Source organism: Lepidochelys kempii, chromosome 6 (genome assembly GCF_965140285.1).
Source record: "Lepidochelys kempii isolate rLepKem1 chromosome 6, rLepKem1.hap1, whole genome shotgun sequence".
Taxonomy (NCBI): domain Eukaryota; kingdom Metazoa; phylum Chordata; order Testudines; family Cheloniidae; genus Lepidochelys; species Lepidochelys kempii.
Window position 1 is genome coordinate 72,727,475 of NC_136385.1, and position 16,262 is coordinate 72,743,736.

Sequence of the window (16,262 nt, forward strand, 5' to 3'; positions counted from 1 at the left end):
AGCAGCTCAACCACCTCTCCCGTTCCTTATTACCACTGTGTGGTTGAGTCAGAATCTCCCAATGTCCAGAACGGTTTCTTCGTTATTCTTCGATCTGTAAATATTTCATAGTTTGCCTTTACTGTGTTTTGTGCTTCGTTCTTAATACAGTAAAATCTGTTTTATCCAGCATGTTGTGGGAATAGGGGTGCTCATAAGTGCTGGTTAACTAAGAGGGAGGGAGTTTGGGTGTGGGAGGGGGTGCAGGGCTGGGGATTGGGGTGTGGGAGGGGTTGTGAGGTGCGGGCTCTGGGAAGGAGTTTGGTTGTGGGAGGGGGCTTGGGGCAGGGGGTTGGGGCATGGGAGGGGGTACAGGCAGGTGCCAGATCTGGGGGGGACTCAACTCTGGCGGCTCCCCGCAAGTGGCGACCTGTCCCGGCTGCTCCTAGGTGGAGGTGTGGCAGGCAGCTCTGTGCGCTGCCTTTGCCCACAGGCACCACCCCCGCAGCTCCCATTGGCTGTGGTTCCCAACCAATGGGAGCTGTGGAGCTAGCACTCAGGGTGGGGCAGGGGCAGTGCGCGGAGCCGCCTACCATGCCTCCGCCTAGGAGCAGCTGGGACAGGTTGTGGCTTGCGGGGAGCCGCCAAGGTGAGCACCTTCAGGATCCGGCACCCCCTCCCGCGCCCCAACTCTGTGCCCTGAGCCCCCTCCCACACCCAAACTCCCTCCCAGAGCCCGCGCTCCGCATCCCCTCCTGCGCTGCAACCCCTTGCCCGCCCCCCGCCAATCAGACTATAAACCGGAATTTCAATGAAGATCAGAAATGCCAGTTTATAGATCTTTCTGGTTGGTGAAGTGCCAGATAAAACAGCTTTTACTGTAATTTTAATAAGTTAGATTCCCTGCCTGGGGGAGCACCCACCTCCACCTGCCCTGGGGAGGACAGAGACTTATATTACACCAGAAGATGTTTTTCTCTTCCCAAGCCTCAATTTTCCCCATCATTGGGACCTTCTCTCACTAGGGATATCTCTAAATGGATTTCTGGCTGTATCCTACTCAGCTACCAGCTGTTCTACCCTATATGGAGTAAAGGCTCATTCTACAAGAACACAAGTAACATCAGTGCACTGCTGCAGGGAGTATCTTTACTTTACATTTGCAAAGGAGCTACATGGAGTTCCATCTATACAGTCACAAGACATGACGCTCTAATACAGGACTCCTCTTCTGACACATCCTTTGGGACAGCAGTCATTCAGATGACTCTGTCACCTGCATCCTCGCACCTTCCTCCTACTTGAGTACTGCTTCTCAGCAGTACTCACCCACAGTAGAATATGCCTAGGGACCAGCACTCAAAAAAGAAGTTACTTACCTTATAATAACTGATCCACAGAATAGAAGGGTATGCTACTGCTGCAGGAAGTGAAACCAGATGTTATAGGGATAACAGAAACATGGTGGAATGGTAGTCGTGACTGGACTGCAGGTATTGAAGGGTATATGCTGTTTAGGAAAGACCGAAATAAAGGTAAAGGTGATGGAGTAGCGTTGCATATCAATGATGAGGTAGAATGTAAAGAAATAAGAAGCGATGGAATGGATAAGACAGAGTCTGTCTGGGCAAAAATTACATTGGGGAAGAAAAGTATTAGAGCCTCCCCTGGGATAGTGCTTGGGGTGTGCTATAGACTGCCGGGATCTAATTTGGATATGGATAGAGCCCTTTTAAATGTTTTTAATGAAGTAAATACTAATGGAAACTGCGTGATCTTGAGAGACGTTAACTTCCCAGATATAGACTGGAGGACGAGTGCTAGCAATAATAATAGGGCTTAGATTTTCCTAGATGCGATAGCTGATGGATTCCTTCATCAAGTAGTTGCTGAACCGACTAGAGGGGATGCTGTTTTAGATTTGGTTTTGGTGAGTAGTGAGGACCTCGTAGAAGAAATGGTTGTAGGGGATAATCTTGGTTCAAGTGATCATGAGCTAATTCAGTTCAAACTGAATGTAAGGATTAACAAAAATAAATGTGCAACTAGGGTTTTTGATTTCAAAAGGGCTGACTTTCAAAAATTAAGGAAATTAGTTAGGGAAGTGGATTGGACTGAAGAACTTATGGATCTAAAGGCAGAGGAGGCCTGGGATTACTTTAAATCAAAGCTGCAGAAGCTATCGGAAGCCTGCATCCCAAGAAAGGGGAAAAAATTCATAGGCAGGAGTTGTAGACCAAACTGGATGAGCAAGCATCTCAGAGAAGTGATTAAGAAAAAGCAGAAAGCATACAGGGAGTGGAAGATGGGAGGGACCAGCAAGGAAAGCTACCTTATTGAGGTCAGAGTATGTAGGGATAAAGTGAGACAGGCTAAAAGTCAAGTAGAGTTGGACCTTGCAAAGGGAATTAAAACCAATAGTAAAAGGTTCTATAGCCATATAAATAAGAAGAAAACAAAGAAAGAAGAAGTGGGACCGTTAACCACTGAGGATGGAGAGGAGGTCAAGAATAATCTACACATGGCCCAATATCTAAACAAATACTTTGCCTCAGTCTTTAGTAAGGCTAAAGAGGATCTTAGGGATAATGATAGCATGACAAATGGGAATGAGGATATGGAGGCAGATATTACCATATCTGAAGTAGAAGCGAAACTCAAACAGCTTAATGGGACTAAATTGGGGGGCCCAGATAATCTTCATCCAAGAATATTAAAGGAATTGGCACATGAAATTGCAAGCCCATTAGCAAGAATTTTAATGAATCTGTAAACTCAGGGGTTGTACTGTATGATTGGAGAATTGCTAACATAGTTCCTATTTTTAAGAAGGGAAAAAACGTGATCCGGGTAACTACAGGCCTGTTAGTTTGACATCTGTAGTATGCAAGGTCTTGGAAAAAATTTTGAAGGAAAAAGTAGTTAAGGACATTGAAGTCAATGGTAAATGGGACAAAATACAACATGATTTTACCAAAGGTAGATCATGCCAAACCAACCTGATCTCCTTCTTTGAGAAAGTAACTGATTTTTTAGACAAAGGAAACGCAGTGGATCTAATTTACCTAGATTTCAGTAAGGCGTTTGATATGGTGCCACATGGGGAATTATTAGTTAAATTGGAAAAGATGGGGATCAATAGGAAAATTGAAAGGTGGATAAGGAATTGGTTAACAGGGAGACTACAGCGGGTCCTACTGAAAGGTGAACTGTCAGGCTGGAGGGAAGTTACCAGTGGCGTTCCTCGGGGATCAGTTTTGGGCCCAATCTTATTTAATCTTTTTCTTACTGACCTCGGCACAAAAAGTGGGAGTGTGCTCATAAAGTTTGCGGATGATACAAAGCTGGGAGGTATTGCCAATTTAGAGAAGGACCAGGATATCATACAGGAGGATCTGGATGACCTTGTAAACTGGAGTAATAGTAATAGGATGAAATTTAATAGTGAGAAGTGTAGGGTTATGCATTTAGGGATTAATAACAAAAATTTTAGTTATAGGCTGGGGACGCATCAATTAGAAGTAACGGAGGAGGAGAAGGGCCTTGGAGTATTGGTTGATCATAGGATGACTATGAGCCGCCAATGTGATACTGCCGTGAAAAAAGCTAATGCAGTCTTGGGATGCATCAGGCAAGGTATTTCCAGTAGAGATAAGGAGGTTTTAGTTCCATTATACAAGGCACTGGTGAGACCTCACCTGGAATACTGTGTGTAGTTCTGGTCTCCCATGTTTAAGAAGTATGAATTCAAACTGGAACAGGTACAGAGAAGGGTTACTAGGATGATCCGAGGAATGGAAAACTTGTCTTATGAAAGGAGACTCAAGGAGCTTGGCTTGTTTAGCCTAACTAAAAGAAGGTTATGGGGAGATATGATTGCTCTCTATAAATATATCAGAGGGATAAATACCGGAGAGGGAGAGGTTTAAGATTTAAGATAAATACTGGAGATTTAAGCTCAGTACCAATGTGGAAACAAGAACAAATGGATATAAACTGGTCATTGGGAAGTTTAGACTTGAAATTAGACGAAGGTTTCTAACCATCAGAGGAGTGAAGTTTTGGAATAGCCTTCCAAAGGAAGCAGTGGGGACAAAAGACCTATCTGGCTTTAAGATTAAACTCGATAAGTTTATGGAGGAGATGGTATGATGGGATAACATGATTTTGGTAATTAATTGATCTTTAAATATTCATGGTAAATAGGCCTAATGGCCTGTGATGGGATGTTAGATGGGGTGGGATCTGAGTTACTACAGAAAACTCTTTCCTGGGTATCTGGCTGGTGAATCTTGCCCATATGCTCACGGTTTAGCTGATCGCCATATATGGGGTCGGGAAGGAATTTTCCTCCAGGGCAGATTGGAAGAGGCCCTGGAGGTTTTTTGCCTTCCTCTGTAGCATGGGGCATGGGTCACAGACGACTAAATCACCTCTTAGATTTCTCCTGGATAAACAAATAAATTAAGCTTCTAGCATCTCTCACCATAAGGCAGGTTTTCCAGCTCACTCTGTATAATTGACCTGTCCTTATTACTTACCACTAATAATTTTGTGCTAACTGTAGACTTTGTCATAAATGATTTTATATTTTCTTCCATATCATATTATTGAGAAGCATATTGAATAGCATTGGACCAAGAACAGATCTTTACAGGACTCTACTAGAAACATTCCCCTTGGATGAGTCCTCATTTATTTATTTATTTATTTATTTATTTATTATTTAGATCTATCAGTTAACCAGTTTGTAATCAATTTAATATGTGCTACCGTGATTTTTTTTTTATATTGCTATTTTTAATCAGAATGTTATGCTGTACGAAGTTAAATGCCTTACAGAAGTCTGTTATGTTAGCCCATCACTTCTGGTCTAATCTATACATTGACAAGTCTGCAAAAAAAAAAAAAAAAAAAAGGCGGGTGGGTGGGAGGGTACCTGCTAGTTAATAGGAAAATATATTCTCAAAATCTCAGGACTCTGCTACAACCTGAATTATCTGCAGTTATCACATTCCATCCTGATTATAGGCCTAGGATTCAGACATCAAAAGGATAAAGTAATCTGTGATCTTTCTAGCTGAGAATTTTTGAGGAAATTTCTCCACCACCACCATTTCCCTCCTCCTGTCTCCTTTTCAGTGGTAGTACATTGCTTATGCACAGAATCTGCAAACAGAAACTCCTTCCTGCCCAAACTGCTGCTGCAGTGCTGAAGGAGAGAGGATATGAAAAATTATATTTAAAGTGTCTTAAAGATTGTCAGCTGGAAACCGCTCTTAAAAACAAAAAGAAAACTAGAAACGAGGAGGGAATCCAGGCAGTGTGTGAAGGATGTTTTGTTTCACAATGAACCAAACTTGTGTACTGGTAATACTGTTGGTCTTGTGCATGCATCAGTAATATGAATAATATAACCAAACCTCGGAGGATGGCAATAGCAGATGTCCAAAAGACAGAACTTTGTTGTCTGTGTGGTATAACATGAAGAGATTCCTTATTATACTAGTGTGGACATAGTCCCCGGTGATACTAAGAGAGAGGCCTTGACAGTGGGATGTGGCTATCTAAACAGGACCATGTCTTATTTGTGTGGACGTGATTCCCAGGTTGGGGAGCTCTTATACGCCAGTTCCAGCCCAAACCAGCAAAAGTTACTATAAACAATGAGGTTAGACATGCTGGCCAGAAGGGAGCTTGCAGCTCCCCCAGTCCCAGTCACTTTAGGAAATGATACTGCAGTGAAACACTACGAAGTTTCAGAAATAAATCCTTTGTTAGCTTGTTTCATGCAGCTGTTTCAGCTTTTTACTCACTTTTTTCTCACCCTCTCCTTCTCAGACAAAGAGAGCCTGATCACAGACAGTGGGAAGCTTTATGCTCTTGACCTTCTGTTGACACGGCTGAAATCTCAAGGACACAGAGTTCTTATTTACTCTCAGATGACACGGATGATTGACTTGCTGGAGGTAGGTGGTGGATTCTGAAGACACTGATTTGAAATCTAGCTCTTTTGATACATTAATTGTAATTTGGATTAGGCAAATATGGCATACAATTATTATAGGGCCACCCAGGAAACACATTCTCATACAGAGGTTTAATGGACATTAATGATGAGTGTAGATGAAGTATGAAAGGGGGAAGATAATGGCCAAGGATGAAGTTGGAACTCATTGTTGAAATATCTTCAGTCCCTGCCTCAGAATTGAAATTTCCATTGGATTAGTTTCTTGGGTAGGTGAGAAGAATCTGTCTTAGAGGAGGTATGGATGAGAACCATAATCATAAACCAGGTGGCCTATTGGTAGAGCTCTTAACTGCCGTGTGGGAAATGAGATCACTTCTCAATACCCTGTCTCTGTGGCTGCAGGGTATATGAGTCCTGCCAAAACAGCACAGGCATCCCCTAGAAGAAGGGATGCATCGTGTCCATCAGTGCCAACCCCTCCCTTTCAATTAAGGATCAGCATTAATAGCTTTTGTGATTTTGCAGTACTCTCCCAGTAGAAAGATAGTGGCCGCGATGCATGCTAGGTACGAAATGGCTTTGAGGTTTCAAAAGACCACTGGAGTGTGTGTGGCTGAGGGTGAAGTTTTCAGACTGAGTAGTGTGGCTGGCAAATACGAAAAACGTATGAGGCAGTGAAATTTCAGTACTGCTGGAACATCAGGGTCCGGTGATCATTGAGGTAGCCTTCCATAAGTGCAGGTGGTGGTTATTAAATAACATTTTATATGCTACAGTATCTCTGCCATCTAGTCAAGACAGCCAGGAAAGTATTTTCAGGACTTAAAAATGTGCAAAGGCTGAATCAACATTGTGTATAGGTCACAAATTCTGGAGTCTACTGGGAGTACAGCTGACAGGAGGCTCGGTAGCCATCTGCATGCTGAGCTGTATTTCTACTGCTATGAGATGATCACACATTTCCAAATGACAGAGGGATATAAGGCTGCCTTTCTGGATCTTGGCCAATTCCCCAGCCTGCTTCTCCTCTTGCAATACTGGACGTAGTTCAGTCTTGTCCACAGGCATTAAAGGCTGTTCACACCCCAGATTATACCTCAGAAGTCAAAGGAAGTGGCAATTAAGAGCTCTCATCTTGTCTGTTAGCATTCTAGCTTTTAAATTTTGTTGTGGAGCACCAGTGAGAAAATTTTCCCCTGTGATCTCTCCTCTCCCTCAGGGAACCAACATTTTCCAGGGCTCTGTTCCCCAAACAGGTCCGCCTGTCAAGATCTCTTTGTTTGTCCTCTTCCTCTATCATGTCAGAGAAACTTGTGCTGAGCAAACCAAAGCCCAACAAGTGCTCCATTTGCAAGAAAATTCTCTCAGAAACTATGTCAATGCTGCTCTGAGCCCTTTGATCCTCGCTTTACCAAAGGAAGGGACTGGACTGCACATTGGGGTGTTTTCTTCTCCCGGTGGTAGCCAAGACTTCTCCACAAATATTTTTGTAAAATGTGGATCTACCTTCCTTGATGCCAGGGAACAGCAAACCCAACACCCCTCTCTATAAAACATGTTCTCAAATGCAAGTCCCATAATTTCCCAGGTCTTTTCAATCCACCTGAAAAAGGAAAAGCTCCAGGGATATACCTTCTACCTCAAGTGAGTAATTGGTTCACTTGTGCAGTAGTCTGGCCTGCTGTCTGACTCTCCTTCTCAATAAGAGGCTCTTAGCAGTTCTGGCATCTACACTAATAGTAATACATCTATTACTTCTCCCTTTGCATACTGGAGCACTGAGAAACATAGTCTTTGTCTGGAGAATAGAGGACATTACTTGCCGCCTTAATCCAGAAGGGCGTGGAGGAAGTGTGTATGTGAAAGCTTGGTGTTGGGTTGATGGAGTGTAATGAATCCACCATGCAAAAGCATTTCGGATGTGGGATGAATCAAAATGCACAAGTTCAATTAGATGCACCAAGGCTGGTAGATGCACCAAATTTTTTGTTCTGAGAGTGCATATGTGGTAACAGGAACATGCACATTTATTCTCTTTACCCACCTTTGCCTGCCAGCTCTCTTCTAATTAGTGGATATGATAATGAAATAGGCAAAGTTTAGTTTTCTGAAGACTTAGAAGGTTTAATACTCATATGTGTCACTATTTTGTCCTCTACCAATAACTGTGCAGATAGGTAGAGCAGTGGGATGGTGTGTGAATGTGGAATTCCATGGACTATCATGTGCTGTCCCAGCATGGGTGTGGCTTCGTTGACAATCACTCATCAGAGAAGATGATTATTTTTTCAGTGTTCCAGCCCACGCTTTAGGGAGCAGATATTTATGGTTCAGAAAAACTATTGAAAAAACGAATAATGATGTAAAGATACATAAAACATTGGGCTTCTCAGCCTTGATTGTGTCTCTCTAAATGTAAATTACAGTTAAATAGAGGGTTCTGCACTTCACATCAGTGTAGAAAAAGTCAAGTGCCCTTATTTAGAACAGTTTTGTAATAGTGGTGTCTTCGCTGCTAGTGAAAGAAAAAGCTTAATGAACTTACAGAAATACACTTTGGTTAAAGCAGGGGCTGAGAATCAGTTGTGGATACTATTCCTAGTTGTACAACTGATTTGCTCTGTGACCATAGGCAAGTAACTTGTTTAAGCTTGTCTGTAAGTTTAGATGACAGGGTGGTAAAAAATGTTTGACTGCTTTACACTACAGCTTCTACACTACAGCTCTACCACTAGTGGAAAATTGTGTCCAGTTTCTCCTAAAGGTGTAGATGTACCCTTAGTGCTTTAAGTTCCCTATCTACAAAGATGGGGAAAACACTTACCTAGTGTGGTTAGATGTTTGGCTGCGTGTGTGTGTTCTCCCTGTGTGCTGCCCCAGCTCTGCGCAGACAGCTGGCACATCAGACCTTGAGCAAACTGCCCAATGACAAGAGCCCTTAAAGTACGAAGGTACCAGGCCAGGTTTATTGTTGACAAAGCATGGTAATAGCACCTGGCAGACTCTATGAGGATACTAAGATATGTATGCCCATGACAATGGACTAGCTCAGTGAATGGCGGGACTTTCCATTCCCCCCTGGGCTGGACAAAGATACTCCCTCTGACATACATCTTTATTCACTGATACAAACAAGTTAGTATTACTTCCCCCTGACATGGTGGCTAGTTATCACCTTGTACATGTTGGTTTGATCAAAACATCTTTATTACATACTGTTATCCTGACCTTATCTTTTAGAAGGAGTCAGTGTATTCCTGTTATCCTTGGGGAATGTTTTTTGTACCATCCTTAATATCAGGATGTTCTGGTACTACTTAATACTGGGATGTGTTTGCGTGAGTATTCTGTGCTTAGCACTTCTGAGCAATGTGTATTTTTGCAAGATTAACCCTGTTGCCAGATTCTGTGAGCATGTCCTGCCTCATACCAGGCTTCTGATACAAGAGCTTATGTCTTCCCACTACACCTACCACTTAGAGGGGTTGAAAGACTTATTTAATGTTTACACAGCACTTTGGAAATGTTAAATATTCTATATCTGCTGCTGCTTACTTATTGTTGTTTATTAAATGTTCGAAAAATGCTTGGATATTCTTGGATGAAAGGCACTAGAGAAGTACCACTTAGCGTTAATAATAGTAGCAGTTTATTGCTGCTTCTCTGGTTCACTGAATATTGCAAAATATTTTGACAAAGGTAAAATATAAGATAACATTAAAGAATGTATCAATCAAGAACATTTTAAGATGAGAAACCATAATTCAAGTGCAAATATAGTGTTCAACATACTTTAAAAGAAAAGAAAAAAGTGTGTATGGGGGGGATAAATAATGCAGATCTGATGATTCCTCCTAGCTCATATTTTTACTGTTCTGTTTATTTCAAAAGCATAAAGCTAATTACAGGTAATATCCACAATAAACAGTGGCTAAAGGGCTTAAATGTTAATTTGACATATAACCAGAGCAGATATAGCAATTATAGAAACTAATGAAATCTTAAAGAAAAAATAACCTACCCCCAACCAAAGTTTTTGCCCCAAAAGAGAAATGCCAGAGACTCTATGAAGTCCGCTAAGGGGCTTCTCTATTACTATTGATTTTACAGGGAAGGACTCAAATACTGCAGTGATAGATGGCAGTATAAAACCCAAGATAGATAAATAGCAATTATGTGAAGTGGTGCCACTAATTTAAAATGAATAACTCTTTGTGTAGACAATCCCTAAGTCCAGTACCTAAGCACAGTGGAGCACTACTTTAGCAGGCTAGTAGAACACCCTGTTGTATCTAGTTAGTGCAGGTTTTATCGTAAACTGAGTTCCCTGACTTACGTGGGTTCATTTTAGAAAATAAATGTTCTTTCGATGCCGTTTTTGCTCTCTGTATATTGACAGATTCTGCATATAGACATAATGGTTTTGTCTACACTACGAGCTGGGGTGTGATTCGTAGCTCGTTTACACATAGTCATGCTAGCTTGATGAGAACTAGTGGGAGTATAAATAGTGAAGCTGTGGTTGCACTGGCAGTGGCAGCCATGTTAAGTACATACCCGCACGATTCAGGCAGGCTTGTGCTCAGCATGGCTAAGCCGTGCTGCTACTGTCTGTGCTACTTGCAGTTAGCACTTGTATGTGTACTCGAGCTGGGATTCACCCCTCACTCATAATGTAGACATAGCCAATGTAGTAATTTTAAACCATGTTATCATGTTCATGACATACTATGACATACAATGTGGGTCATTGCTGTATATGTACAGCTTTCATACTGTTAGAGGAATCCACCAGCAGTTCTACAGTCTTTGGACTGTGACTCACAGATAGGCTGAGAGTCCAATCAACAGCTACAGTCTTCTGGGTATGAGCAACATTTCTTCCTAAGGATACAACTAAAGTCTTGTTCAGAAGGGCCTAGTTTTAGCAGGAGGGAGGTTTTGCTAGCTACCTATTTTCCTCTGTTTCTAGGGCTGTCAATTAATCGCAGTTAACTCACGCGATTAACTCAAAAAAAATTAATAGCAATTAATCGCAGTTTTAATTGCACTGTTAAACAATAGAATACCAATTGAAATTTATTAAATATTTGGGATGTTTTTCTACATTTTCACATATATTGTATTCTGTGTTGTAGTTGAAATCAAAGTGTATATTATTTGTATTACAAATATTTGCACTGTAAAATGATAAAACAAATAGTATTTTTCAGTTCACCTCATACAGGTACTATAGTGCATTCTCTTTGCTGTGAAAGTGCAATTTACAAATGTAGATTTTTTTAAAAAAAATTTTTGTTACATAACTGCACTCAAAAACAAAACAAAGTAAAACTTCAGAGCGTACAAGTCCACTCAGTTCTACTTCTTGGTCAGCCAGTCGCTAAGACAAACAAGTTTGTTTGCATTTACAGGAGATAATGCTGCCCTCTCCTTATTTACAATGTCACCAGAAAGTGAGAACAGGCGTTTGCATGACACTTTTGTAGCCAGCATTGCAAGCTATTTACGTGCCAGATGTGCTAAACATTCGTATGCCCCTTCATGCTTCAGCCACCATTCCAGAGGACATGCTTCCATGCTGATGATGCTTGTTAAAAAAAATGAGTTAATTAAATTTGTGACTGAACTCCTTGGGGGAGAATTGTATGTCCCCTGCTCTGTTTTACCCACATTCTGCCATATATTTCATGTTATAGAAGTTTCGGATGATGACCCAGCACATGTTCGTTTTAAGGACATTTTCGCTGCAGATTTCACAAAACGCAAAGAAGGTACCAATGTGAGATTTCTAAAGATAGCTATAGTATTCGACCCAAGGTTTAAGAATCTGAAGTGCCTTCCAAAATCTGAGAGGTATGAGGTGTGGAGCATGTTTTAAGAAGTCTTAAAAGGGCAACACTCAGATGCAGAAACTACAGAACCCGAATAACCAAAAAACGAAATCAATCTTCTGTGGTGGTGTCTGACTCAGATAATGAAAATGAGCATGCATCGGTCCGCACTGCTTTGGACGGTTATCGAGCAGAATCCGTCATGAGCATGGATGCATGTCCACTGGAATGGTGGTTGAAGCATAAAGGGACATATGAATCTTTAGCATATCTGTCATGAAAATATCTTGCGATGCCGGCTACAGCAGTGCCATCAGAACACCTGTTCTCACTTTCAAGTAACATTGTAAACAAGAGGTGGGCAGCATTATCTCCTGCAAATGTAAACAAACTTGTTTGTCTGAGCAATTGGCTGAACAAAAAGTAGGACTAAGTGGACTTGCAGGCTCTAAAATTTTACATTGTTTTATTTTTGGATTCAGGGGTTTTTTGTACATAATTCTACATTTGTAAGTTCAATTTTCATGATAAAGAGATTGCATTACATTATTTGTATTAGGTGAATTGAAAAAAACTGTTTCTTTTGTTTTTTTTACAGTGCAAATACTTGTAATAAAAATAAATACAAAGTGAGCACTGCACACTTTGTATTCCGTGTTGTAATTGAAATCAATATATTTGAAAATTTAGAAAACATCCAAAAATATTTAAATAAATGGTACTCTATTATTATTTAACAGTGCGATTAATCATGCGATTAATCACAATTAATATTTTTAATCGCTTGACAGCCCTAGTTATTTCTTAATCCATTGATAAACGTTGACTCCCACAACTGCCTATAGAGAAGATAGAGGTACGACTTGAGAGCCCAGGCACTGCGTGTGTTGTGATAGATTTAATGAGGAGTGTGCAACATATGCTCAGCCAAGAAGCTGTAGGACATTTCTGACAGCCTGCTTAAATTGGCTTTTAGCTCCTCTTCTTTCTCCCCCACTTTCCTGTCCTGTGCTGTGGGCATTGATTTTTGTGCTGTGGTGTTTGATAATATCTGCTGAAAGGGAGGGGTGGAATGTTTAGGAATGTGGAAGGGCATTTTTGTTTCTGACAACACCAAATAGGGATTGCAAAGCCAAGTTGTTCACATTAAATAAGGAAGGGGTGTGAAGCACAGTTACCTAATAATAGAGACAGGTATGTATAGATTCTCCTTGCAGGAGTCTCTATGAGAAAAACAAGCTTAAATCTACCTATAGCCTTTGCATCAGGGAAGAAGCATTATTAGAGTGAGTCTGCAAATTTTCCTCAGCACTTCACAGTTCGCTTTTCCCTGGGATCCAGTCACATCACCAACTTTCCAAAGAGCTGGGGGTCGAGCACTCCCCGGCTCTTTGGAAAGTCGGCGCCTACGACTGCTCTGCCCCAAGCCCTGACTCCACTCCACCCCTTCCCCCAAGGCCCCACCTCTTCCCGCCCCCACTTAGGGTGACCGGATAGCAAGTGTGAAAAATCAGGGCAGAGGATGGGGGTTAATAGGCACCTATATAAGAAAAAGCCCCGAATGTCGGGACTGTCTCTATAAAATCAGGACATCTGGTCACTCTACCGCTGTTCCATCCCCACCCCATCTCTTCCTGCCCAGTTCCGCCCCCTCTCCCAAGCATGCCACGTCCTCGCTCCTCCCTCCCAGCCTCCTGCACGCCATGAAACAGCTGTTCGGGGTGGACAGGAGGCACAGGGAGGGAGGGGAGGTGCTGATCTGCGGGACCGCTGGGGGGTGGGAGGCACTGGGGGAAGTGGGGAAGGACTGACTGGGGGCTGTCGGTGGATGCTGCGCACCCACCGTTTTCCCCCCCTGTGGGAGCTCCAGCCCCAGAGCACCCACAGAGTCAGTGCCTATGGGACCAGTAATGGCTGTAGTGGGGAAAGGAAGAAACGAGAGCACAGAACAGGAAAGGATTGTCTTTCTACCTTTTATAGGCAGGGAGAATATAGTGGGGACTATCATTATGTACAACATTATGTACAACACTTCTCCTTATGTACAATAAAAACTAAAAGCTATGGTCAGTTAAATTACTTGCTTTAGAAATCCAAAACTTAGTAGCCAGTGAATATACAGCATTATAACTTCTGGGTATGGAAAACCGCACCCTGTGCAGCTCAGTTCTAGTTCTCAAACTGTGGGTCAGGACCCCAAGGTGGGTTGTAACCCCATTTTAATGGAGTCGCCAGGACTGGCGTTAACTTGCTGGGGCCCAGGGCAGAAGCCAAAGCCCTATGGCTTCAACCCTGGGTAGTGGGGCTCAGGTTATAGGCCCCCTGCCTGGGGCTGAAGCCCTTGGCTTTGACTTTAGTCCTGGCCCATCAGCCTGGGGCAGTGGGGCTCAGGCAGGCTCAGGCTTCAGTCCGCCCTCCTGAAGTCATGTAGTAATTTTCGTTGTCAGAAGAGGGTCACGGTGTAAATGAAGTTTGAGAACCCCTGAGTTATAAGGAATAAAATGTCTCAGAATATAACCCAGGATCCCACTGTACTGTAACCTAGGTGACAGGTTTCAGAGTAACAGCCGTGTTAGTCTGTATTGGCAAAAAGAAAAAGAGTACTTTATGGCACCTTAGAGACTAACCAATTTATTTGAGCATAAGCTTTCGTGAGCTACAGCTGTAGCTCACGAAAGCTTATGCTCAAATAAATTGGTTAGTCTCTAAGGTGCCACAAGTACTCCTTTTCTTTTTGTAACCTATGTGTAAGTGGGATTTGTAGGCAGAAAACATGAGACATTTTTCAGTATTCCTCTCACTCCTCAGCTGTCTGCCATCAGAAAAGCCTACTATGGGCAGCGGGGTGGTGTGTGTGTGATTCGTTGCTGCGTTAGATCTAGCTTGTTCTGCATTTTTGGCATTTTTATGTTTTGTTTAAATCAGTTTGCTTGAGGAGTATCTAAAAGTTTCTCTAGTATCCTGATGTCCCTGTAGGTCCCAGTGGATAGAGCGGAGGAGGAAATGGAAGTGGCTTGACTTCTTTGTTGCTTCAGTGAACAGACTTTCTGCAACCAGAATAGTTTTAAATATTTTCCTGGATTAATACCCTTGCAATCATGCTGACATTCTTGGCTAAACAAGATTAGCAGGAGGATTTTCAAGTGGGTTTAATATAGGTATCCCCATAGGATTAGTCACCAGCTTCTGTTTTACTATAAAAAACAAAATATACCAGTCTGTACTTGGTTAAAGAGGTTGAGTCACCGTTTGGTAAGTATCGCAGTGTACTCCTTGGACCCTTTGGTATAGTTGCTGTATTTGCCTTGTCTTGTTTCAGCTGGGGTACTCTGCTCAGTATTGTTGTGACTTTCTGAATCATTATATGGGTCTTGGTGTGGAATGCTGATTTTCTTCATCACTATTGTGCTTTTTTAGATCTCCATTTTAGGGGAGCTTGAATACTTGGTTGTCATTAGGCCTCTCCCTCAGTCACAATAGAGGAGCTGGTGTACTAGTTTACAACTACCATTTAGTTTTGTATAGTTTCTTTGCGTTAGAATTATCTCCTAAGTGCTTTGCAGTCTGTTGCTATGTTCAGATATTTACCCAAAATACAAAATTCAGGGGAGCACCAAGGACACCAAATGAGGTATGGGTGAAATGAGAATAAAAAGATTTTAGAAAAAAATGGTTTGTTAAATTTGTGTATTTGAAATGATGAGATTATTGAATAAAATGTAATTAATAGAAAACACTAACTAACTGGGGAACTATCAAAACACTAACGAAAAAAACCCCTAAGAATAATGTGTACACTTGAAAATTTACAGGAAAAGCAGAAAGGATAAGCTCTGGACTTAGATAATGCCCAGGATACTTCAAAAAGATAATGCCCAGGGCTTCAAAAATTGCATCTCCTGTCCATTTTTCATCAGTGATGACCACCAGCACTGCCTCTACTGTCTCAGAGAAGCTCATATTAAGTACACTATTTGCCACTCTTTTCCCATCCAAACTCAGCAGTTGTGAGAACTCCAGCTTTGGAAACACCTTATAGAGCGTGCAGTGAGGTCCAAGTCAGACCCAATCTTGGGAGACGCTACCTGTACACCAGCCAGAATCATCAAGGAGTGCACCTCCCCAGTACTATGTCAGACTCCAGAGTGGAGAAGAGTAGAGGGAAAAACTCTTCATCTGGGCCCTCTCACAAACAGATCCGCACCTTCTAAGAGGAGAAAACACTCCCATACCCCATCCAAGTCGGGTGAGCCTTCACACCCAAGCCACAAGGATTTAGGCCCCCTAAGTCTCATGGGCAGGATCAGAAGGCACATAGGAGCAAGGATCCTTTAGTACCAGCCTCCACATCAACTTCAACACTAACTGCAGTACAAACTAAAATGAAACACTGGGACCTGAAGTACTGGGTACCGTTGAAAACCACCAGGTCGAAGACTCATTCACTGACAGTACCATCACGGCACTGTAAGGAACAA

The 16,262-nt window shown here is 42.1% G+C and overlaps 1 protein-coding gene across 2 annotated transcripts in view; it reads left to right on the forward strand.

Moving 5' to 3' along the window:
- The window catches only part of INO80 (INO80 complex ATPase subunit), a 130,882-nt gene that overhangs the window by 93,795 nt on the left and 20,825 nt on the right, over nucleotides 1–16,262 (forward strand). For both annotated transcript variants that reach the window (XM_073348739.2, XM_073348740.2), the window contains one exon: nucleotides 5,821–5,948. In XM_073348739.2, coding sequence (XP_073204840.1) covers nucleotides 5,821–5,948 — 128 coding nt within the window. The remainder of the gene's footprint in view (nucleotides 1–5,820; nucleotides 5,949–16,262) is intronic.